The 25,753-nt window shown below is 42.5% G+C and overlaps 1 protein-coding gene across 3 annotated transcripts in view; it reads left to right on the top strand.

The window, feature by feature from the left end:
- The window catches only part of PTGFRN (prostaglandin F2 receptor inhibitor), a 66,836-nt gene that overhangs the window by 4,356 nt on the left and 36,727 nt on the right, over positions 1-25,753 (top strand). For 2 of the 3 annotated variants that reach the window (XM_051780263.1, XM_051780262.1), the window contains exons 2-3: positions 23,799-24,164; positions 25,013-25,432. In XM_051780263.1, the coding sequence (XP_051636223.1) occupies positions 23,799-24,164; positions 25,013-25,432 (786 nt within the window). Of the gene's footprint in view, positions 1-23,798; positions 24,165-25,012; positions 25,433-25,753 lie in introns of those variants that run through there. The other variant, XM_051780264.1, reaches the window with a different exon arrangement.

Here is a 25,753-nt window from a genome sequence, read left to right as displayed (position 1 = left end):
TGTTTTAGAAGGGAGGGAAAGGGGACACAGTGTCTGAAAATGCAAATTCTTTCTGATTATGTGTGGAAGTCAGTTGCTTGAAAGTTAAGTTGTAGAGAACTTGGGGAAAACAATAATAACATGAACTGGGTCAAAGTAGGGGTTAGGTCAGTGACTATAAAAGTCTCCAGTACTTTCAAAACAAAGATATTAGGTGGAGTATAAAGGAAGACTGTATATTGTAATGCAGATAAAAATATCTGTTTAATACTTTGCTTTTGACTTTTGTTGGAGATGATGCAGTTACTTATCAGGCCCCTGGTGGACGTTCTTATTTCTTAGATCTGTGGTAGTAAATGATAAAGTCAGTTTTGTAGAGACCTGTGAGGTGAAATTGTCTCGGCATACCAATGTTTCCATTTCCGTCCAAGAATAAGCAGTTTTATGCATGACCCTACTTCCTAACCTGAATAAGGTATCACAAAACTGGATATTGAACAAGCCAGGAAGAGATTGTAGCATAAGCAGGTTTGGGGTTGTTAGAATCTCCTGCCATAAAGAAGGAATGAGCTTGTATCAATGAGATATTAAGTTCTCCATCTCTCCATTTTTTTTTTCTAGTTGACTCTTTAGAAAACCTCAAATTGTAGCTTTCTTCCAAGATTTGAACACCCGCTGAGAAGAGGCTTTAAAATAATGAGATAAAGTTTTAATACACTTTATGCATTATGTTTTGCAGGGGGCAAAGATAGAAAATCAGTTTCAGAACAGACTGCATTTGGGATAGGATGAACTGAAAAATAGCTGCTCAGATGCCAAAAGATAATGTCTTTCCACATCATCAGCATATCTAAGATAAGAAGCAAGACAGAGGTTATGGAACTTAAAGTTTCTTGGCTTTTTGAGTTTCATATCAGAAACTGTCTTGTTCATTTACATGTAAGCTTTCATAATTGTAAAGCATGACTGATTTCTTCTAAATGAAGTCTGTGACAAAAGAAAAAAGGATAACCTTTTTTTTTTTCTCCACTGAAGCTGGAAGAGGTTTCAAAGCTGGGTTTCCAGTGGAAACTGTAATCAACTTTGAGCATAATCAGAATGCTGTAGTTAAAGTGAGCTGTATGGAAGGTAGAACTGGTGTTACTAAATGCCTTTGTTGAGTCTTGTGAAGTTCTAAAGCCATATGGTGATGCTTTTAGATTTGAGTTGATGTAATTGCCATGGGGACTGGTTGAAACTTGAGGCAGTGCTGCAGTCGATGCTCCTTTTCATTACACTGGATGAGGCAAGTTGCTGGAAAAGTCTTACGTGACAGGGTCTGAGGAAGCAGCCTGGGGAACAGTGTCTTTTGTATGCAGCAGTGGCAAAATACTGCTGCAGAAATATGAAGAATTGCTGAAGCAAGCTGAAGTGTTTGACTAGTGATAATCTCTGTGGCCAGATGGAATTTGCATGGATGCTCTAAAGGGTCTGAACTGTTAGCTGAGCTATCGGAGGAAGAGGTAAGAAAGACACACAATCCTGGACAGGATTTCCTTTAAAAAGGAATCTGAGGGTGGTTTTTGGAATTAAATGACTTGTGAACTTCAGGAATGAGAACTAATTAAAGACTGGAGCTCCCAGGCAAGCTGTCACAGCTGCTGATAGGCAGGGCTGCCAGCAATGCCTGTAGTATATCTGCTTGTTACTCTTTGTTATGAGTGCCATCTCTTAAATTGTTTATTATTCTGCAAGGCTTTAGGCATTCATGCTGAAATTTTCTTAGCTGGATGTCTACCACAGGTTGACTATTTTTTTTTCCCCAGGAAACACCACCCACCTCCCCCTTCCCTTAAAAAGTGCCAGTATTTCCAATAGTTACACTTGGGGAGGGCGCAGGGAGAAGTTTGGTTTTTTTTTTCCTTTTCTTTTTGATTCTTGCATGTTCTAGTCTTTTCTTTCTCCTCACTCTTGAACCAATAGTAATCTCAGCTGTGAAGCTGAGAAGTTCTAGCCCCTCCATGGTTTAGAACAAGAACTGGAAATTTGGCTGGAGAGTTAACTTTGCATCAAGAAATGTGGCTTTTGCTGTTCTTAGGAAAATGTCCAAATTTGGCCACACTGTAAGACTTGGAAAAGCATCAGTTTGTAAAAGTTTAGTAGGGAATTAGTCTCAAGTCCCTGGAGAAAGCATTCTGTCATTGCTTTTAAGGTGTCAAAGGATTACAGCTGTAATTGGGGGCAGAGAAATGGAACCCTTCTTTTTATTCCAATTTTAGATTTCTGTAAATGTGTGTGAAGTCCTTTTCTTTTTTTTGCTTCTGTTCTTATTTCTCTCTCTTTTGCCAAATTGCCCAGTGTTGGAGAGATGTGCTGGTCTGTGTGGATCACTGATTGTAGCTGTTGTGAGAGTCTGCTGCTTGTAGCACACAAAGTATATATATATATATTTATATATATATAATCTTTCTTATATGTAGCTTTTAAAAAAAAATCAATGTAAACTTTGTGTGGCTTTTAACTTTTGTTCTCTGCCTTCTCTCAGGCTTTCTTTCCTAGGTATCCATCATTGTCTTTCACTTCACACTGGCTGTAAAACAACTCCTGCTGCTACAGTTGCTCTTATGGCACTCTTCCTTTAACAGGCTTGATTAGTCTGGACTTGCCTTTCTGCCGACTTTCTTAAAGACGTGCTTTAGCTGTGCTGCTTAGTGCTTGCTTCATGGCTGCGATTTGCATGCTCTTTGAGTCGCTCTTTTCTTGCCATATCAGTAGCCATGAAAAAGAGTTTGCTGGAACCATCGCTGGGGGTCGTGTTGGTTAGCAAGGGTCCAGCTCTGACAAAAGCTGGCTCTGCTTGGGTTTGCCGGTCTTAAAAACAGTAATTGCCAATGTAAAGGACTTTTGTTTCCGTGCGTGTTCCACTGTTAGCTCCAACTGCAGAGATTTAGCGTCGTGTTTCAGTCGGTCTTTGATGCAATGTGGCTGTGGGGAATCTTTGAGCAGGCTGTAACGCATTGTTCTCCTACGCGCATTAAAATGATTGTTGCAAGAGAGGCATCCGCGGGGACCTCTGCCAGCTTCTTATTGATGTGTGCAGTTTCATCTATTGACACACTACCCTTCATTATTACACACTGAATCCTATGGCAGTGGAATTTGCTATTAAATCTGCCCTGCAAAAGGGAATTGGCAGGAGCTGCTCTAAAAGCAGCGTGACCCCTGCGTTTGCAAAGAATAGCTTCTAAATATGAAACAGATGCTGAACTAATAGAGGATGCTTCCTAAATTTTCAGGGTACCAAACATAATAATTTTGAGCAAAAATTCAGAATTTGCTTGATTTGTGAATGATCATTTAAGTTTCAATACCCCTTTTCTTCCCTCCAAAATGTATTTCTAATCAGTACCTATATCTGTGCTTGAATGCAGCGAGTAATACCGAGGTGAAAATAGGGAATTGTTTGTTAATGGAAACTGTTAGAATAAGCAGTGAGGTGTTAGTCTTTCTGTCTGCATTCTAATCCTCTTCCCAGTGCTAGGGGGTGGCAGAGGTGGTGTATTTCCTTTGCCTGTTGCCATTGCCACAAACTATTTTGTGCTTTCAGAGCACCACCCGTAATTTTTACCAGGATGTTATGACATCCACCATCCCTGAAAAGAATCTTATGTTCTTCAGAAGCCCAGTGACACAGTTGTATTGGGAGGTGATGTCAGTGGATGGAATTTATGCCTGTGTAAAGAACCTTTATGTTATATATACACTGTTCATGTTCACACACACTTCATATGGAGATCTAAATTAATGCAGAGTAAGAAGCCTGTTGCATCAACCTTGTTCCCTTTGATCTCAGGGTTTGGTTCTAGACAAGGCATGCTGTACCTTTTGGCATAGAGAGCTTAAGTGCTTGGAGCAGGCTTTATGGGTGAGAAAATGAAGAGCATGAGAGCTTATCAGAGCTAACATCACTCTGTGATTGTCTGGAGGTGGAAGGTAGCCAGGTAAGCCTGGGTCTTTCATGTCTATCACAAAGCAGGGCTGTCACCAAAGCTATTGACTAAGCCACGGTTGCTGGCTACTGTATTGATAGGCACCTGTCAATAGTTGCAAAGCTGCTGATGTCCCTGGGTTTGTGGGTTTATTTATTTATTAAAAAAAAAAAAAAAGTTGAGAAAATAGCATATATACCCAGGGGTCAATGGGCACAGAACTGTGGCTGTTGCTGTAAGTTAGAGGTGGGGGAAGGAAGGTGAGGAGAGATTACTGGAGCACAACACACTTCCCAGAGAGAAAGGAAAGTGGGGGAATAGCTTGTTTAAAATGGAAGAATTAGTTAAAAATGTGTCTGTGTGAGATGGTGATGCTGGGGCAGTTATCCCCACAAAACAACCTTGGTAAAAAGCCACAGGTATCTTAAAGCTCTGCAAGCAGAGCTTGACATACCCTAGTTTTCTAAGCAAAGTTTTCTGCTCACCACTGGCAGGTAAATGGAATATCTAATTGTAGGCTCCTGCAGAGTTTAAAACAAGGACTGAAGTGTGATGCGTGTGGCTGCAGGGTATGCTGTGGCATCTGAGTTGATGCTGGTGTCTGCCTTTTAACTCTGAAAGGGAGGGGTGAGGGGGGAGCTGCAGTAACTCTGTGAATAGAGTTACTGGGTAGGGATGGACTTCCAAAATAGCCAAAGAACAAATGAGACTTCAGATGGTACCCTGGTTCCTGCTTGTGACCAGAGGCTGCAGGGCGTGTGCCTGTTCCAGACTTTGCCCTATAAACCTATAAGGATCAACAGAGATAGGCCAAAGCTACTTAGAAAGTAGCTGTTAGAGTTAATTTTGAAGTATTTTTCACTGACCCTCCTCTTGAGGTGAGCAGTCAGCTTTTAGTTTGATTTTTCTTCCTGTCTGAAGCAGTAGAGAGACACTTCCTTCTGCATCTGGGCAAGGGCTGGTGACCTACAGATGGATTTAGGGCAGGTGCACAGAACCCTTCTGTACCCAAACTTGTAAGGTAGATCCTTTCCTTACTTTAACAATTCCTACCCAGAATAAGAAACTAGTCCCCTTCCGTGGACTTTGATGGCATGTGCATGTTCCATAAAAGTCATGTGCTGGCTTCTCCTGTGTTTTTTCTTCTTTTGTCTCACTTCTGGTGCCTTGGGATGAGAACTGGCTTTGCATATGTAGGTTTGGCTGAAGTCCAGCATGAATTCTGTTCTCACATGAGTGGCAGTCTGGGGTCAGCACTAATCCTCCAGTGTCAGGGCTGCCTTGTTGCTGTGGGATTTCGCTTGCAGTCTCAAGTGGGACTTTGGTCAAGTGACTGTGTTCCAAGTACACAATTGTTTCTTGGAATCAAAGCTCTGCAACTGTGGTTTGCACCTCAGAGGAGTCTGGTAACAGGAGACATCCTGGGACTGCCCCTTGTGCTGAAACAATGCATTCAGAGAAGCTGTTTGCTGGGCAGGTGACCAGTCATGGAGCTACAAGACAAGCCTTGAAGAGCAGTTTGTGCATGGGGGTGCGAAGGCGTTTGGAAGTTTTGGCAGGGAGGAAGCAAGGGCCCAAGCTGCAGATTCTGTAAATAGCGTAGTGATGAAAAGCACTTCATGCTGATGACTTTTTCATCTTGTTCTGGTGGCATAAGGGTTTTTTTTGACCTTGGGTGCGCAGGAGGGAGTGTAAAAAAAAAAAAAAAAAAAAAAAATCACACCTGGGGTACCTGAGTGTGGGGAGAAGGGTCCATAGGCTTAAAGAATATCTAGCAGTGACACATGCTGAATCCAGCCTTGTGTCTGTCTCTCTGTCTGTCTATCTATCTATCTATCTATCTTTTGCTGGGCTTGTGTAAAATGACTTACTGGTTTTGCTTCAGTTCAGTGAATCTGCTGGCCTGAGTAAAATAGCAGCAGGTCTGGGTGGCATTCTAGTCCACAACGGTGCCCTCTAAACGAGGCTGAGTGAGCTTGGTACCCTGTGTTTTACATAAAACAGCTGGATGTGTTGGCTGTGGCTGACACATGCATGTGGAGGCTGTCAAGGGGACAGTCTGCCCTGGTTTTGGCTGTTTTGTTTGTGTGAGTGAGTGAAGAACTTTGGCCTTCAAAGTTATGAGGTGCTTCTGAGATGCTTCTCAGTACTACATAACATCACCGCTTCCTTCTGCATTTCCCCAGCAATTGCTGTTTGAACGTGCATTATAAATGTGAAAGGCTCATGAATTGGTGATTGCTTTCAATACATACAGCCAAGGAGATTTTTAACTTGTGGTAGTTAATGCCCCACCTTTAAGACCTCTTGTGCAGTCCTGGATGCATGTCACCAGATTATGAGAGGAAACGAGGAAACGGCCTGATGATAGTTTCTGTGTCTTAAGTCAGACTGCTAAATTCCTCACAGGCAATTGTATGTACCCCTTCTCTTGTAATTTGATATAAAATTTGCTCCTGTTACGTTTACCATGTTTAAAAGAGATCTCTAGCACCTCTAGTCTGGCTGGCTGTGTTCTTGTTCTGCTGTGGCATTTTGGCTGGTTCACGCCTTTAATGTAGCTTGGAGGGTTGTTGGGAGCTTGTGGGGGATCTGTCTGCTTCAGCAGCCTCTGCCATGGGAGCCTGAGACTGTTTCCTAGCCAGCCTGCCTGGACTGAGGTGGTTCTCCTTCTTGAAAAAGATGGCATGAATGCTTTGTGTTGAAATAGATAAAGGGCAGTGAATACCTGCTGGGAAACCTGAATAGCGCTCAGGCAGAATTCTGCTTATCTGGTGGTATATATTGTTGGCATTTCTAGGAGAGTAGAATCTATCTCTTGCCCTCTTTCAGAACATCTGTTACTGTGCATGAAGTCATCTTTTGCCTTCCTTTTTTCCCTTCCATTTGAATCCACTTCTACCTAAATAGTCGTCTTTGCAGCATCAGAAGTGTGAACGCCAGCAAAGATTTTTCTCAGGTCGACCTGGGTGTTTTGTTCTGCAGCAAAGTCACTACAGGTAGAAGCAGTGGAGTGTGCACTTGTGATAGGGCAGAACCATGAGAGACTGTGGGACTTGAGCTGAGCTGCCTTTGAGCTCATTGTGGCAGAATGATAGCAAAGGTGTAAGAGATTTTTTTCAATAGGATCTAGTTGCCTGTGAAACTTCGCAGAAGTTTCTTACTGCATTTGTTTCAGAAAAAGGACGTGTGGCATCTCTTGTGACTGTCACAGCTGACCTAATGAAAGAGCTCTGACTTAAGAGCACTGTGGCTACATAAATATTGCTACTGCATTTCACTGAAATTTTGGGCTAAGCTGTATAAATATGTATCCTTCTTATGGAAAACAGGGTTCTGAGTATAACCTCAGCTGAGTTCTGCTGCTTAACAGAGGTTTGTTTCGGTGATAACCAGTTGACTGACCACGCCTGTGACTCTTCCCAAGCTGTCAACTGCGTACTTACCTTTTCTTGAAGCGTGTGTCAGCTAGGAGAGAACTGGGTTTGATGATTTACAGCACCGTGCCCGAGAGATGTCTTTCCCATTCACATTTTGTAATCTGAATAATGTGATGTGAGCACAGCTTTGTTAGATTTGTAAACTCGTGTGATGATTAGAAGGGAAGAATACATCTGCCAGGTGGATTAATGAAGATGGTTCTTTTCATCAGTAGAGAGATTTTTTTCAATAAGATCTCAGAGAATTCTGGGAGATCTCACTGATTGTACTGAGAAACTGTAGATGATGGGCAGGTAGTGAATTTCTTGCATTGAACTGCTAAAAGATGAAAGTACAGTAGTGTGAGCAGGGTAGGCAGAAATACAAATACCTTAAAACTGCCCGGGGAAGATAATTACTCAAGTGTTAAACTGATTTATTCTCTTTGGTAAAGAGGATCTCCTTTTATAATAAAGGCAATGAGTGCTGCTTTTCAATCTAGGGACAGACTGGACTTCTGTACTTTATTACTTCCTAGCAATCCCTTGTCCAAAGCTTATTTATTCCTTGTGAAAAGAACAAAGATCTTGAAATAATCTGTGTTTTGTCTGGGGAAAGGCAAAACCTGATCTAGTTGTGTGCTTTGTACCCTGCATTTTGACTCTTGGTAGGCTTAGGCTATAGAACTAGAAACAGTGGAGGCATTTGTTGGCTGCTCTTGCACTGTGGCGGGTGCTCTTCTACTTGAAGTCTTTGAAATGTCATAATTTGATGTTGTGGATTTTAACAAGTTTAAGCTGCTGGGAAATGCTCTTCAGATTATTAATCTCTGTTCTTATTTCTGAAAAATTAAGTGGGGAGGCAGGAGGTGAGGTGGGAGGAAAGTTGTATAGTGAACTAGAGCTCTGTAAATTCTGCATGTACCTTCCATTTAGGTCTTCACTAGCAGCAGGAGTGCCTTTTGTTATTTTCTTGTAACAGTAGTAATACTGATTGGTCTCTAATAATAAATAAACTTTCTAGAGGATAGTGCTGTTAACATGATTTATGACTGCCATTCCAACAAGAGAGCTAAACCCAACTGGTTTTGTGATGTAGTAAAATAAAAATATAGTGAGGTGTGTAAGTAGTACTTAGAAACTCTAAAATGTGAAATTACCAACAGTGAAGAAATTAAAAGGGAAATAAACAGTTTTGATTTATTTATATATGAAAGGCTTGTCAGTCTTATTGCTATGTATTGCTGACAGTGGACATTGTTAGGTGCAGACCTGGGAGGAGGACACTTTATTTTTAAACCATTCATTGAGAAATCTGAGTGCATGTATACTGTGTCTCTCTTTGAGTATTAATGAAGGTGTATCTCCCTTTCTTTTGCCCTGTAGGGCTTAGATATAACACTGACTTTTTTGAACAATGCTCTCTCTTCAGATGTTATTGTGAGGCATGAGAGCAAGGAGAATTTCCTGATACTACACAGCATTCAGTCCCTTACTTGTTTATCCTTCATTTCTGTTTTCTTTCTGTTTTCTTAGGTGTGGGTCCATGTTTTGTGCTGACATTCTGAAGGATGTGTCAGTTCATGTAGTCTCTAGTGCTAAGGCTGGTGAACAGGTCTCCTTGACTTGACGTGGCTTCCAGGACGTGTTCTGATAAAGGGATCAGGGTTTTCTCTGCACGTTGGGGCAGCAGTGCTTCATGCTTTGGCTTCCTGGGCCTAATCAGAAGTACCTCTGGGGAGTATTAGCTCTCCCAGTGCATTGAGTACATCCTTTCTTACCTGAGGGCTGTTTGCCCTCAAGTGAAGGGGACAGTTCAGGGAGACACTTGTTTGCTGGAAATCTCAAAGGTACTTAAAAGCTACTACTAAGACTCTTCTCTCACAGTTTAAAAGCGTGCACTGCTAAGTGTAGTGTCTGTAGCAAAGTCCATCTACAGCTTTTCAGGTGAATTTCAGCACCCTTAACTTCCTAAATTGGTGATCTACTTTCCACTTCTGCGCTCTATATTTTATGTTGGTAGCTGCTGTGGTTGAACTAGACATAATTTCTTTTCCATTGATATTAAAATTATTTGTTTGCATTAATGTTGGTAGAGACTTCTGAGGCTTGGTCTGCAGTGCACTATTGCTTTTGGAATGTGCATTTGAAACTTGAAATGTTGTCTGTAGTTACGGTGCTATGTATGTGTCCCAGTGCCGGATCCACAGAATGGCTGGTGTGCTGTCCTCTGGGGTGAAGTTTGACTGTAGAGTCTTCTGTTCTGTTGAACAGTGTTATTATGGGACACAACTGTTCTTTCTGACACAGCAAATGTGAGGATGCCTAGGGTGCAGGCAGTCTGCTGTCTGCTTCAGTGTAAGCTGATTATAAGTGTTAGTTACTGAATAATTTCAGCGTATCTCAAGTTTCACCCAAATATTAACAGCTACTTATTCTGTACGTAGGTTGTCTTGTTAAATAGTGTAACCTAGAATAGTTCTACAAGGAGACTGGAGCAGAAAAGAAACAATTAAGCATTTTCCCTCTGGGTGTCTTTCAAAAATTGTATTCTCCTCCTCTTGCTATTTTAATGTCTTGTTGGTTCTCTACCCGCCTTTCACTCTTGTTTCATGCTCAAAAGGATTCCCTTGCTTCAGACTTTTGAGTTACTTGAAAATTCTGTGTTATTTCATTCCATTTTTTCCTCTGTTCTTACTGCTGGGCCCAGCCTGGGTGCCACTGAGGAGCAGCAGTTAGTAAAAGGGTGCAGCTGCAGAAGTGAGGGAGGGCTGACACCAAAGATCCGTTCATTCCCGTGTCTTGCCTCAGACAGTGGCCATGAGTGGGAGCCTAGGGAAGAGTGAGTGCAGCCTATTGCTATCCTAGTGTATCATCTCCTGATCATCTGTACCTTGGAAACTTCTTAAGTTAGAGGTGGTATCCTCACAGAATCACAGGATGGTTTGGGTTGGAAGGGACCTTAAAGGTCATGTAATTCCAACCCCCCTGCTGTAGGCAGGGACACCTTCCCCTAGAGCAGGATGTTGAAAGCTCCATCCAAACTGGTCTTAACCATGCTTAACCTTGGCTAATTCCTCCAAGTATTTGCTGTCTCATGGCTGTTGCGTTGGGCCATCTCTGAAGTTTTGTCTTCTGAAATGTGGCTAAGATCAGCACCTCTTGGCCGATCTGACTGTGTGTTAACTTTCCCTTTCTCTTTTAGCACCTGTGGTATTGACTGTCAAATGCTGAGCTTGCCAATGACAGCAACAACGTATCTGCCTCCAAAATACATTTCTTAAATGTATCATGGGAATAACAGGAAACATTTTAAGAGGTGTATTTAGGCGTGCTTAGCTGAAAACTACTAGTTAAAGGCTGAAACCTAAACTCTACTAAGACTCCAAGGGGTAGTATGTTGTGATAGTCTTTTACTACATGTCTAGATCTGCATTTTCCCATGTCTAATTGCATTAAATTCTCCCAAAAGCTTAAATGTGTGTGACGTGCTGTAGTGCTACATGTTACTGTGTGTCCCAGGGAGGCTATTCTGAATTGGTTCTAGAAGTAAGAGCACATACTGCTGCAAACACTGCGAGTTAATCAAAGCAGATAATGGTGAAAACTTGCTGGCATATAATCTAAAGGGAGAAAACACTTTCAATTTGTGATGGGGAACATGAAAAGACTGCTGGTCTTGTTTGGCCAGGTGCTGAATTGATGAGCCTTGCTATTCCAGTGCTGCAGGTAACAAAATACCTGCATTGAATACAGGGCAGGGTTTTCAGAGGTGATGGCTGAAAGCCTGAAACTTTACAGAGGAGACTTGGTTCCCCAGAAGGTTAATGCTCAGGGCTTTTTGATAATCGAATCTCTTAATTTCTTGAACTAGCAAACTTTTGTCACAGGAGTGATTTTGTTCTGTTTTTTCCTTGCTCTAGAAGGCACAAGTAGAAAAGTGTTTGTTTTACTCCAGGACTGGGGTAATTGGGAGCGGAATTGTACCAGGTGCTTGCTCAGTGCTTTGCTGGTTTCTGAATCTCTTGTGTGTTGTCCACACGCACGTACCCGCCCACCTGTTCCAGAAAGTCTCTTCTTTTGTCCAGTTAAATTAATCTTCCAGTAAGTTAAACAGCGGCCACATACAATACTGTTTCCTTTCACGTGTGAGAACAGCTTTCTAGAGGTAAAATTCAGAGGCACAGACAGCTAATTACACAGATAATTTGCCTTCAAGCTCTTGGAGTCAGTGAATGCCAGGAAATTTTTGACTCTTGCATGCTTTTTTGAAAATTTTGGCTGTTAAATTTGTTGAGCAGGGATAAGTGATGCTGCGAAGTGTGGGTGGATTTCATATCCTATCCATACATGTGTTCATGGCTTAGCTCACACTTGTGATTTAGGGAGGAGTTTGCATTTCCACGCTGAAGTTCAAATGTGAACAGTCATTTAAGCATCCTTTAGGAGCACAAGCATCCTTTAAGAGCACACAGGTTGCACCTTCATTACCATTTTATTTGGAGAGGATTGAATTTCTGAGGTGAATCTCCTCGCTGTCCCAGTTTCTGCACATTGCTTTTTACTGGGAAGCAATCTGTGTGTGCAGTTAGTATTCCTGTGGATGTGACTGAGCCAGAAGTGTCACTCTAGGAGCATATCTGCTGTGCTTCAGGTGCCTTGGTTATTTGGCCCATGGCACCAAACCTGGTCCATTGCAAACCCCCAGACATGCACAGTGTGATTTTTGGGGACTCAGCACCAGTTGCCCTCTACAGCCTTTTCTCCTTTTGGACTGTGCCAGGTGCTAAAGTAGACAGTTGTGCTAGTCTTAATTTTATGTGTGACGGGGAATATATTTTTTTTTCTTTCTTTTTAAATGTTGGAGAAGTAAATAAACAGCCTGTCTTGAGTTCTGTCTACTGATCTAAACCCTTATTCTCAATTTTCAGGAGTCTTAATGAAATCTGTGTTGTTATTTGTCTCTTTCAAGTAAGGAAGAGTGCTGTGGCATGCCTGTTTTCAAAGCCAGCTGTTTTGCAGACCCATCTGGGGGTAATTTTATTTAACGGTCTGTGCGGGGGTTGCACAGACCCTCTTAAAGACCTTGACTGGAATCCCTGCGTGCCTTCTAGATGTTGTTTTATGTCCCTGACCTCTCATCTTTTTCTTGTCCAGACCTCTTTCCTCCTCTTGCTTTGGGAGAAACAATACTGTAATGAAAAATGTCTCTTCCTGAAAGGGGTGATTTTTTTTTTTTTTTTTTTTTTCATACCAGAGATGAGATTGCTGCCTTTTCTGGGGCAAGAGAGTTTCTCATCATCTCTGCCACAGCAAATAGAAGCTCAGAAGCAACAAGTACTGTAAATACCTTGCAGTCCTGTTCTCAATTACAGAATTAGTTATGTAAATCTTGTATTAAAGGAGGAAGAGCTCTGATGTCTCTTAAATCATGCTCTCCGTGTGCATGCATGCGTACAATTCCTTGTCTAGGAGAAAAATATCTGTGCTCCTGACATGCAGGCTCCACAGAGATTAGCATACTAAACAGCAGTGCTCGGCATGACCTGGAATTGGCTTTTAGGGGCTAATTGGATCTATGGGCTTTGAGAGAAGGGGTTGGAAAACACTGGCCTCTGGTTTTCCAGATTGCAGACAACAGTATGGATATGGTGGTTGTGTAGCTGTCCAAATGAAGTCCTCTGAGGGCACCAGTTGATAGAGCACAAGCAAGGTAACTATTTGGTATTGACTTATGTCTTCTTTGCCTAGCTGTACATATCTTTTTGTTTTCAGCTTTACGCAAAGAAAACAGTGCGATCCAGTGAAATGGGCACTGAACCTGAAACCAGGAATGCCTGTTATCTGTTCCTAACTGTTCCTGTTTTCCTGCAGAAGTTTGGTCTCATTGGTTCATCTGTCCAAGTAGATCTGCAGCTGAAGACCTGGCAATAGGTGTGCTACTGCGCTTGCCTGCATGTGCCAACGGGGCACAGGCACTCATCCCCATGCCATAACACCCATTCTGTGTGCATCTACCCTTGGCATCCTTAATGTGGCTGCTTGCTTGGAGATTATTTATGGTGGAGATAAGACTGTTAGATGATTAAATTACAGACGAAAAGGATTACTCTATAAACTCTGAGATCCATCCCTCCACCGGCTCCTGTGGCTGCAAATCAGTTGTCAAGCGTGGAGCCACGGTGGGCCAGTGCCATATGCTGCCTTGCTCAGCAGTTCCAGCAGCCCTGCTGTCCAGCCACCTCCTTCCACAGTCTCTCCCAGCAGCAGACACAGGCAGAGTGGAGCTGCCCTTCAGGATCCCAGCTGGAGGGTCTGAGACCCTCGTCTGTGTGCACTGGGTCATTCAGTGTCGGGGCTACTGATTTCTGCCATCAGGCTTTTCTCTGGAGCTTCTGGGATGCCTTTGCTCGTCCAGTGGGATGCTTGTTAGGAAACGAGTCTCTGCGTACTGAGATTGCAAGTGAACCCTGAAATAATTTTTGGGGAAGTAGAGGTTAAGATTCATAATATCTGGATTATGGAAGCACGTGACTTTCCCAGTCTCCACTTCCAATCCCCTTTAGACAGGACTTTGTCTGATATGGGTGGAACATTGGGTTAAATTGTGGTGGACAAGTGCCACCAAATTTAAGCAGGTAAAGAACAAAAAAAAAACCCCAACAACAAAAGCCACATCAAAAGACAAGGCAAAACCAATCACCCCCAAAAAAACCCACTGCACAAAAAACTCCAAACAGCTGTTGATGATTTTTTTTTCTTGCTTTGCTTTTTGGTTTTAGTATAATTGTCAGTGAAAAGTAAAATAGTTTGTATTGGTTTCAGCACTTCTTATATTTAATACTCTTACATTTAATAGCGTTTCGAGTAGGATTTTTTGTGTGTATTACCTAACATTAAAGATAACTTGGAAAACAAATGATTACTTCACACTAATAAAAATCAATACCTTCTGCTTTTAGAAAAAAAGGGGATGATGATAATGGAAACTATTTTTGGGAGAGGGGAGGAGGGAGCATTTCAGGATTTCCTTTTTCAAATGTATGATCATACTGTACAAATTATAGATTCGTGAAACACGTGGATATTGCTATTTGTGCATCTTTTTAAAAAGTCTTCTGACAAAAATGCTTTTTCCTAGCTTTCCAGCTAGGTGCTGTGTCCTGTTTAAAGTCATGCTGGTAAAAAGAGTAGCAGCTTTCATAGTTTTAACACGATCTTTCTGGGATTTGGATTTTTTGTTTTGTCTTGGATTTTCACTCAGTGTATGATTTTTACTTAAAGTAGATGCAGATTTAGAAATTATCTATTCTGATTGTTTACTCCCATTAAATCCAAAGAAAGTTCAGTTTAATCCTAGTGGTGTGCTGCCTTCCACATAGAGCAAAGAAAATGGTCTGTCTCTGCCCAGAGGAAATTGCAGGATAGAACAAATAGATTTGGACTGCTCTGCTCACTTCCAGCTGCTTTGGGAAAGGTTTAAGATAGCAGATAAGTGCAAGTTAATGATGTTGCAGAACAGCACTGATTTTAATTCTGTATATTCTGGTTTGGAGACTCTTTAAAAATATTGCTAAATGTATGCATTACTCGAGTTGGAATTTGTATTACGTTTTTTTAACTCGTGTCCTTACTCCTCACTGAAGAAAATGTGAAGATATTTTAAATACAGCATTTCTGGAAATATTTGCAGCCCTGTTTCCAACTGTGCTGGCGCTTAAGCCTTGACTTGTGGGCTTTACTGCTTTGTCAGCTGTTTTCCTTAGAAATATTGAACTTCTCTGCAACACAAATTACTTCTGAGGAGGAACAACAGAAAATCACCTGTCTTGCATGGCAGTCTAAATACCACTTCCAGAATCCCTGGATTTTTTTGGGTCAGATGTCACCAGGTAACCTAAATGGGCTGCTCTGGCAGAGTGAGTAAAAACTGAGTTCTGTGAGACTTTCTGGAGGAGAGTAAATGAGGGTCATTAGCAGGGACAGGTATGTGTGGCAGGTGAGAACCAGGAAGAAGTGACATGTTGATTCCTGCATTTCATTGTTTTTTTTTTTCTTCTCCTTTCTTTTTTGCTCCCAGCTGCATTTTTGAGACTTGTCAAAAGCATATCCTTAGATACAGCCTTTTATCTTTAACTGTCAGTCAGTGGCAGGGAAAGGAAAGAGATTACATGTGATGGAGTTGTTTGACATCCAGAGGAATCTAAAACATGATCTTTAGTATTAACTTGGCCCATTAGATGTTTGTTCTGTTTGGGCCAGTTCTTTGGTGCCATAGTTCTCTGCCTGTCAAGGACTTCTCTATTTAACAAACTAGTCTGCTTTGCACAGTTGGGAAAGGTTTATATGCTTCTTCTTTCCCCTCTACCTGCCACATGCCTTGGTCTACCTTCCAGTAGCACACTCTCCCCGTGACCAGGAAGCAGTAGTGTACAGTGGGATCTATGCTGACATCAGCTAGTGATGGTGTTTTAAACTTTAATTGCATATCCACCCTGGTTTCTGCCTTACAAGCTTCCACTGCAGTTCGCTGGTCTCTTCTCCTTGTATTGTAGCATGAATAATCCACAGAAGCACTTACAGCTAATTCCTGTAGCTCGTTTTGGCACAGAATTGAAATGGGTTATGTGCTTGGGTGAAAGAGATGCCAGTCAGCTGATCTTCAAAAGAGTGAAGCTGAACAAGTGACCAGTGCTTTATTCCCAAGAGATGGCAGGAGAGGCAGTGCTGCCTGTTGCAGCTCCCTTAGCAGAGAGACATGGAAGAGGGAGATGCCTTTCATTCCTGTGAGACAGTTCAGTGACATTTTTCCAAAACTGGTCATTCTGGACAGTGATCAGATCAACTGCTGGTATCTTCAGTGATATAGTGTGTTTTATATGGTAAAGTATTGTTCTCTTACTGACTCTGTCTTTTTACAGCAAGACCTTCTACTGCTGTTTACAGATCTGAACTTGCCAATTACAATGTATTTATCCAAAGTAAGATCATCCAGACACTTTTGTAGGGCAGAACAGATCAGGTCTGACTCACTGGATATTCATTTGGCCAATTGTGCTGATGTTTTGTGTATTTAGAGTAATAGTGGTGGAGTGGGGTGGTTTTTTTTTTTTTTGTTGCCAGTGGTTACATTTATTTGTTTATAAAGGGGTGGGGGAGAAGCATGGAAAATCTCCTTAGTTTTTCTGCTGAGCTTAGGTGGTTGTCTGCCTAGGTTCTAACTGTAAACAGCAGTGGAAGAGAAATTTTTCAGAGAGCTTCTCTCCACTGATGACAGGTAGAGCTTAGGGTAACTAGTCATGTAAGTCAGCAAACAACCAACAGTTATACAGAAGGCTGTGAGAAATTGAAGGTGACACCACAGCATAACTTAACTCCTTGACTAATCTTGTGGCTTTCTATGATGGAGTGACTGCACTGGTGGATAAGAAAAGTGTATCTGAGGTCAGCTACCTCAGCTTCTGTGAGGCCTCTGACACAATCCCACAGAACATCCTTGTCACAAAATTGGAGAGAGAAGGGTTTGATGACTGGACTATCTGATGGATAAGGAGTTCCTTGGGTGGCTGCATATAAAGAGTTGCAGTCAACAGATCACTGTCCAAATGGAGATGAGTAAAAATGTCCCTCGAAGACCTCTATGAAGACAGTTAAAGTGGCTCCAGGGAAGAGCTGGAACACCTTTCCTATGGAGAAAGGCTGAGAGAGTTGGGGTTGTTCAGCCTGGAGCAAAGAAGGCTTCAGGAAGGTCATATTGTGGTCTTTCAGTACTTAAAGGGAGCTTATAGGAAAGATGGAGAGAGACATTTCACCATAGGACAGGGGATAATGGCTTTAGACTGAAAGAAGGCAGGTTTAGATTGGATATTAAGAAGAGATTCTTTATGATGAGGGTGGTAAGATACTGGAGCAGGTTGCCCAGAAAAGCCCCATCGTTTGAAGTGTCCAAGGTCAGGTTGGCTGGAACTTTGAACAGTCTGGTCTAGTGCGAGATGTCCCTGCCCGTGGCAGGCATGGTGGAACTAGATGATCTTTAAAGGTCCCTTCAACCCAAACCATTTGTGCTTCTGTGATAACTTTGTCCTAGTGAAAACCTTATGGTTTGCTTAGGTGCTTTTGAAATCCCGTTTATTGGCGGCGTTAGGTGAGGGGGGTGAATGGCAAAGACAGCAGGTTGTTCCTGTGCTGCAAAATTAACATTCACATGCTTTCATGTGGATGTTAATCCATGTGGTAATAGATGGAGTTCAACTGGGAAGGTACTTACTCTTTCACCCTGTGCTGGAGATGTGGCTTTTCTGAGGTATCTCAGATGGAATGGAGATAAGAGCAATCCAGCAGCCTTGCAGCTTGATAGCATTTCTGAGGCTCCACTTAAGATGCAGTATGTGTTTCTTCATCCTGATAGAGATAATGGGTTTTAAGCAATTACACCCAGGCTAATTCCTTTTGATCAGAGCTCTACATTATCTAAAAAAAGAATCCTAACCGCCTGGGAAAGAACAATGTAAATGTCTCTCTCACGGACTCTCTCATTTGCTCTTCTCTGATATCTTCAGATGATATGCTGCAAATCTTTCAAGCCATAAAAATCTGTCAGTCTTTTTTTAGGTAGGGAGTGTTGCAGTCAGGGAGGTGTAACACTGCTGTTGGCTTGCAAGGTATGGAGGGAGCCCTGTGTGCCTCAAATGATTCCAAGCTGCTGTGGTGATTACAGCTTTGACATAAAGAATCAAATTTGGTCTCTTTTAAAGGAGCCCCTTGTTCCTTCCCTGTGCAGGCTGTCTGATTGTAAGGTGTGGGTTGCTTCTGCTGGCTAGAGTGATCTGAATGTTGTAATTTGGAAAGAATAGCAAGAGCCTACCCCTTTATTCAGCATATCTCCCAATCCCCTACTGTGTGTTTGTACTGAAAGAAGAGTATGATGATGTCATGTGTTAAGCAGGAATGGTAAGACATCTCACTTATTTAGCTTTGGGGTTTTTTTCTTTTATTTTTGAGACCAGTAAAGAAATTTCAATAGTTAGCTGCATTTCTGGTACTTAAATAATTTCATTTTTTTGCTTAATCTCTCTGACTTTTCCTCTCAGGCATATACAGCGTAGGATAGAAAATTTACCTGATTGCATTTAAAAAGTGGAGGAAATCCCAAAGCAACTTGTTGTTTGTGTAAATGTGTTACTTCTAGGAAAATAATATTAGAGATATTAAAACAAAAATTGCCTTAACAGTATTGGAAGGTTTTCAAACATTATAGGCATGTTTGTTATAACTTGTTCTTTCTCTCCCAGATAGTCACAGATGACATTCTTGATGTGTAGTTGCCTGATGATAACTGAAAGAGAAGAGGCAAGGGGAAAAGGGGCTGGTTGGAGATAGGGATTATAATCTCCCGTGCTGATATGCTTTGGTTCTCCTTCCCAAGAGAAGAGCCTGTGAATATGTGGTGTGCTGCCTGTGCCTTCACCTGCCTGCTCACTAGGGAAAGTCCCTGAATGCTTCTCAGCAGGAGCCTGATCGTTTCTTTTTAAAAAATGGAGGCAGAGGATTTGTGTGGATGTGACTTTGGTGGAACAACAAAAAATATGCAGAAATAAAATCTTTTTTTCCTTCAGTCTGTAAAATGGCTTTCATGCATCACATACACCGTAGTTAAGCAGTGCAGTACAGATGTGGGAGGTTTGGGATTTTGCTGGAAAGAGGAGACAGAGGCCACAGCTATCATGGTGGGGGATCCATTGCTCATAACTCCTGTGTGGCTCGTACTCCAGGAAGGCTTGCCCCTGCTCAGCCCCCTCACTTACACAGTGCTGCAGCAAGGTCATACCTAGATTGGAAATAAATGGAGGAGTTCAGGGAGGGAAGATCCTTACCACCATTTGCACAGCTGGCTGCAGTACTTTTTTTTTCCTGTCATAAACTGTTGTGAATCTGAAAGGGCTGCTGTATTTCCTTCCCAGACATGGTAATGTTTAGTTGGCAAATGAAACAACCTTTTGTTCGGAAAGCTCTTTTGAGATGAAAGGCGTCAGCAAAGTTGTCGCTGTGTCTCCTGTGACTGCCTTGGTTGAGGAGCTGGACTGTGTGTTCTAAGTCTTTCTGATGCAGAGGCTCGAGTGCTTAGTCTGAGCCAATTTACTCATTCGTTAGCTCTTACTTTTTTGGCTTTAATTGGCTTCCTACTGCATGTCACATTGCATTTTCCTTTGGCTGGCGGATGTGGAGTCGACCTCCTTCTCTGGGCTCCTAAGAGAACATGTTTTCTTATTAGATAGAGCTGTCTGGTGCAGGCTGGAGGAAGCACCTTGTGAAAGAGAGTGCTGAAGCACAAGTATGTTCTTTGCAACAGTAATTCCTTCTCAGCCTTGTGGACGACTCCACAGGTTACTTTTCATCTTGTTCTTTCAGAAGTGATATGTAGGTGCAAAACGTGTGTGAAGATGAAGCTCCTGGAAGGCTTTCCACATCTATAGCAGTGTCCCTAATCCAAGAGGAAATCCCTAGCAGCCCTTTCCTTCTGGAGTTTTGTAGCTTGTTCAGAGTTTAAACAGATTATCTGTTCTGTAGATCCTGCACTATTTTACTACCTTGTTTTCTTGGTTATCCTAAAAATGACAGGTTGCTATTTAATGTACTCAGACTGACTTCACAACCTATCCAGTCATCTGCTTTCCTTGTTCTCCTTTTTAAAAGGATTTCATGTAATGACAGCAATGAGATGGTGCATCTAAGTGATGGGACAAATTAATTTAAGTACTGTATGGACCATCGCTAGGGAACAAATGCTAGCCCAAAACTGCCTTGGCTATGTCTGTGCTGTCTTGGCTCTGTATTATTCATATGGCAGACCCCAATTTATTATTCTACCTTGAGCCCCACTTTGTCTGTGCTCCCAGTGGAGTATTTCATGCATTCCCTTGGGACAATCCTCTGACCAAGTGCTTGGCAAATAGCCATTAAGGCTTTGTGGTTGACTTACGTTTTGTGTGTTTGTGGCCCAGCTCTGCAAAAGGACCAGTGCTGCACAACAGTCCTGTCACCAGTCTAATGAGCCCAAGGAACAAGTCCCATGCCTCATGTTTGTGTGCTGGCCTCCTTACAGGTGCTCCATTACTACTTGTTTTGGAATACAGTTCCTTGCAATTTCATCTGGTGGTCTGGGTAACTCTGTAAAAAGTAAAGTTTTGTATTTAGGCAATTAATCTTGTGCTCAGGCAAGTTTGATGTCTAGCATTGCAGTTTATGATACAGAACCAGCTACTGAGTTCTTACTAAATACAGATCTTTGGTGAGCTCAGTGATACTGAAAAATACTGAATTGTCAAACTTCTGTTGTTTTCTGTCACTAGTGTATACATTGTTTTGTCCTCCTCCATCTGTTTCTACAGTTAAATTGGATTCAAGTGAATTCATTAAGAACATGTCATGTTATATTACCAGTGAAATATACTAGGTGTCATGAAAAATAAATGTTTCCAACAATTTTACAGGGTTTGAAGCTCTTGTATCATGAGAGCTGAGCTTCGATTGCTCTGGGAAGATGAGGGAGTGTATGCAAGTAACACAGGTCTCTGTAAGAATAAAATATTTGTAAAAGCTCCTCACTCATCTGCCAGAGTATTATGGAGCTCACCCTTTGCCAAGATCAGTGTCTGTAGCTCTGTGCCTTCTGCTACAGGACATGAAATACTAATCCCTAATGCACAGCAGAGAACATAACACCTTGTTTAGTAGCTAGAGGTGTTCTTGCTGCAGGATGAAAGGCAGAACCTTGAATTCACAGCCTGCTGGGTCACTTAGAAATGCAGCTCACACTTGGAGGATCTGCCCTGTGCACGCTCCTCCTTACCTGTGGGCAGGGCACAGCAGGTGCTCTGCAGGAAGTGCTCATTCTCTTGTGTTGAGATGTTGCCTCTGCTCCTGCCTTACGAGAATCCTGATTTATCTTAATAACAAATCTTATTGTTTGCAAAGTATAAAATTCTGTTACAACTTGTCCCTTTTCTCCTCTGCAGCCTGTTCCACTGCCCTCCTTCCAGCCTCGGGTTAAACAGGAATTGCTTGTGGGACTGTGCTGTGAAGAGGGGGATAGTCATTGCTTAACAGCAGTAGGGCATGGACTCCGAATAGATCCTGGGAGGAGTCCCTGTGTGCTCCTCTTTCCCTTTGGCTTGCCTTTTCTTGGGAAGGTGCTAATCATCCCCCACCTTTATTTAGTGTCAAAGGGTCTTTAGTGACCTTGGAAGAGGAGAAACTGGGCTGTCGGTGCTAATCTCAAACACAAATGTGCAGCCCTTGCCACATTAGTCATGCCTTTGTCACCTCTAGATTGGATTAGTGCAGTGCACGGTATGTGGGTCTACAGCTGAGGACACACACAGAACAGTGTTGTCTGCTTGTTTTAGTGTCATGGGAGAGTATTTTCTAGAGAGATGTCAGTGTTTGAGGAGTGCCCTCAGTCAGGATCCTGAGCTGACTTCCCACAGTGGTCTGCTGGAAGCTAGTTTGGCTGTCAGGCAGTGCTTTAAAGCTTACCTGCTGCTGTTACCATGTTCTGTAAGAGGATAAGTTGGAGGATTGAATGCAATTTAAGATTTTGTGAGGAAATACATATCAGAGCACCGTTGCTTGCTTTATTTTTTGTTGGTTGTTTTCCTGTATTGATGATTTTGCTGTGTGGTGCTTGGGTTAGGAGAGATGTCCTTAAAGACATCTGGCTGTGGAACAGTACATTGGCAATGGAGGTTTTTCTCTCCAATGCTCATGTGAATGGTGCAGAGAAGTCCAGTTGTTATTAGGGCTAGTCAATCACTTAATCAGGTACATAATAACAGTCTTCTGGGAGGGATATAAGGGGTAAGAGATTAACCCCAGTCTGCATTACAAATAAGTTTAATGAAGTACTGATGTTAAATACAGAAGGTCATGACAGTGAGGAAATTGGACTATTATGGCTGAGCCTGGACACGTGAACAGCCTGCAAAGTAAAGAGCGTGGTAGGAGTTACGAACTGGGGAGGTAAAGGCAGTGTCAGTTCTTGGTTCAACTGTTTGCTGAACTGTAACTGGGGAATAAAAATACCCTTTTTTCTCTTGTAGTTGTGCTCAGTGTGTACAACTGCTTGTGTAGTTTTTAAATGGCCACAGAAATCTTATTCTTTAACACATCCTCCTCCACACTGCTCTGGAGGGACAAGCTGCACTTTATAACAGGTTCTCCAGTGGGTAGTTTCTGTCCACAAGACTCTCTTTTGCCCATACCTATTGGTATGATGGTTCTAAGTCAGCAAGTGGGGCCTTAATCTAGAGCAAGAAGATGTGCAGAGTGATAGAAGGGGAAAACTCAGCAAGTATATTGGTGTTCATGGCTTTCCCAATGTAGCTGGTGAATTGGAGCCATTGTGGGTTGCTGTACTTTCTGCTGGGGGATTGTTTGTTTAAATTTGGCTTTGCCTGTCCCAGATCAACCTTTGGTCTAACTGCTTTTGATATTGCTAGACATCTACTTGGTTTTATCAAGAACTATCCTTCAGTGTTCTGCCTTCTGTTCTACCTGGCCACTAAAATATTTTGCCGTGGATATGGAGCTGGTGGGATGCACTAGGCTGTTCATGTTTGGAGACTGAATTTAGGTAGTACCTATCTCTGAAGAGATTTCTCTTACTGGAATTATGAATCAAAGCAGACAATCCCAGAAAACATGGTCTGAGCACCGTGTGTTCCTCTGCTTTGGAGGGAGCCTGATGTGCTTATGCTCCCATGTTCTGGGCTTTCACCAAAGAAGAAAAGTGTGCTAGAAGTAGGTGTGGTTGCAGAAATCCACTCAACCAAACCATGTCTGTTATAATCAGTTCTTCCTTTTAAATCGGTTTGGAAGGCAAAGAATCTCACCTGTGTTAGAGAAGCCATGACCCTTCAGGGCAGCAGTGACTATGCTCATTTTTGGAAAACATAAACTTAGAGTTCTCATGGCCCTCAAACTAGGGGAGAGTGCGTTTCCTGTTTCAAACCCTCCAAATGCTATCAGCAGAAGTCTTATGAAAATTCCTGATTAGATTATGCCCTCATTGCAGTAATGAAGATCACTTATTGTTGTTTAAGCATCTTAGGTAGCACTTGGCTTGTAGCAGAGATACTGCTGCCCACTGGATCTATGATAGTTATCTCCTTTTTTTATTCTTTACAATTTTTTTCTCCACGAGTGTTTTGTTGCCTAGCGTGGCATTATATAAGCAATGAAACCAAGATTGCCCACACTAAAAGTGATGTATTTAGGAACTCCTGCTCCAGTGAGATTAAATCTTAATGGGAAATATTGCCTTTACTGGTTCTAGCTTTCTGCGGAGTGGGATGCCCAACCTTATTAGACCTTTTTTTTTTTAAAGTCTATCCTGGTAATTAACTGTGTGTTCTCTTTTCATTCCCCTGCCTAGCTTTCTGCAGAGGGCGTGTTGTGAGAGTGCCCAAAGGTCCTCTGATTCGAGTGGTGGGCACGGAGGTGGTGATCCCCTGCAGCGTTAGTGACTATGATGGACCCAGTGAGCAGAACTTTGACTGGGAGTTCTCCCGGGACACTGACTTCGTGCGGATAGTGAGTACCTGGGATTCTACCTTCACCTCTGAGGAGTACCAAAAACGCGTGGGCCGCGGGGATATCAAACTGAGACGGAGCAGCAACGATGCTGTGGAACTTGTGATTAGAAACATCCAGCCAGCTGACCAAGGGAGATACAAGTGCTCCACGCCCAGCACTGATGCCACCGTTCAGGGAAATTATGATGCAGAGGTCCAAGTGAAAGGTATTTCTGAAGAGTGAGGTGTGCTTTAAATTTGGTTTTGATATTGGTTATAGATGTACCCTTAAGAATGTTGAATTTCTGTTGTTTATGATCGCTGTGATTTTTTTTTTAATTCTTTTTTCTTCTCGTTCTCGTTTAATTCTCCTAAAGCCAAAATTGAAAATTGAGAAGTATGATAGCAAAGGCATTTGAGGTGAAGAGAGTGCTTACTATGAACTTCACTTTCCTTTTTTTTCTGTCTAATAAATATGTAAATAAAGCACTAAGCAGTGGGTTTTCTGAAGATGTCTGCAAGTATTTCATGTCCTTAAACCTCTGTGTAGAGAAGCTAACTTTAGGTAAAAACCCCAGGCTATCTTTCTTCTCTCTCACTTTTAGTGTCATTTAGGGATCTTTCTGTATGAAAAAGGTAATCTTCCTTTTGCCCTTTAGAATGCTGATACTACAGTCACACCCTATCCTTGCTCTCTTATTTAGAGCTCTTCAGTAATAAATTGGGAGACTATTTTTTTTCCCCAATGTCTTTATCTTTTACTCACATGAAAATCAAGACAATTCTGGACAGGAATAGACAGAATGATATTTGGATGAGAAACTGAAGTGAGGAGAAGGATAAATGAATTCTTTTCTTGGCTTGTTTAAAGCAGAGAATTTCCTTTAATGGTTTTTCAGCTGAATTTCCTTGTTCCCGGAATATATTTGTGTGTGGAAGAAGAAATGATTGTCCGGGTGTTGCTCTGTGGTAGTTTTACTACCTCATGTCTTAGCAGGTCAGTGTGGGTGTTCTCTTCTTGCTTCTGTGTTATGATGCTTGTGTTTTTTGGTCTCTTATTCTTCTTTTTAAACAGTGATTTCCGATGGCTTGTCCGTGAGCGGCTCAAAAGGACGTTCCTCGATGCCGCTCCGCCTGTCTGAGGGGGACTCCTTCAGGCTGCGCTGCTCGGCAGTTACCACCTCTCCGGAGCACACTCACCTGCACGTGACCTGGCAGATCAAAAGTGGATCAGCTTGGCGGGACATCCTGTCTTTGACTCACGAGGGCAAGTTCCAGCCGGGTCCCGGCTACGAGGAGCGGTACCGCAGTGGAGATATCCGCCTGGACACGGGAGCCAACGACACGTACCGGCTGTCCGTGTCCCAGGCGTCCTCGGCGGACGGGGGGGCCTACAGGTGTCTCGTGAGCGAGTGGGTGAGAGGGGCCGATGGCTCGTGGCAGAGGATCCAGGAGAAGAGCGTGGAGATAGCGAGCGTGTCCATCCAGCGGACGGGTGAGTGTCACCGATGGGCCGGGTCACTGCGGCGCTGCGTCCGCACTGGGGTGCTTCGAGAGCAGAAACTGGCCGAGCTGGAGGAAGTGAGGATACATTCCAGGAGAATCCAGAGGGCTGTCTGAGTCAACAGAAAATGTTTGGCATGGTTTTTCTAGCTTTTATTTTGGAGGGCAAGAGGGGGATTGATGGCATGCAAGGATTGCCTGGAACCTCTTAGATGCCTAGGCCAAAATTTTATTTCATCCTTAGTTCACTTTAGATGGCTCCTGGTTTTAATATTTCTTAAATAAGCATTGTCTTTAATCACTGAGCACACCA

Source organism: Manacus candei, unplaced genomic scaffold (genome assembly GCF_025592945.1).
Source record: "Manacus candei isolate 608988 ecotype Guabito, Panama unplaced genomic scaffold, ASM2559294v1 h1tg000014l, whole genome shotgun sequence".
NCBI lineage: Eukaryota > Metazoa > Chordata > Aves > Passeriformes > Pipridae > Manacus > Manacus candei.
Note: the sequence above shows the minus strand (reverse complement) of the source record. Positions and strands in the feature narration are given on the sequence as shown.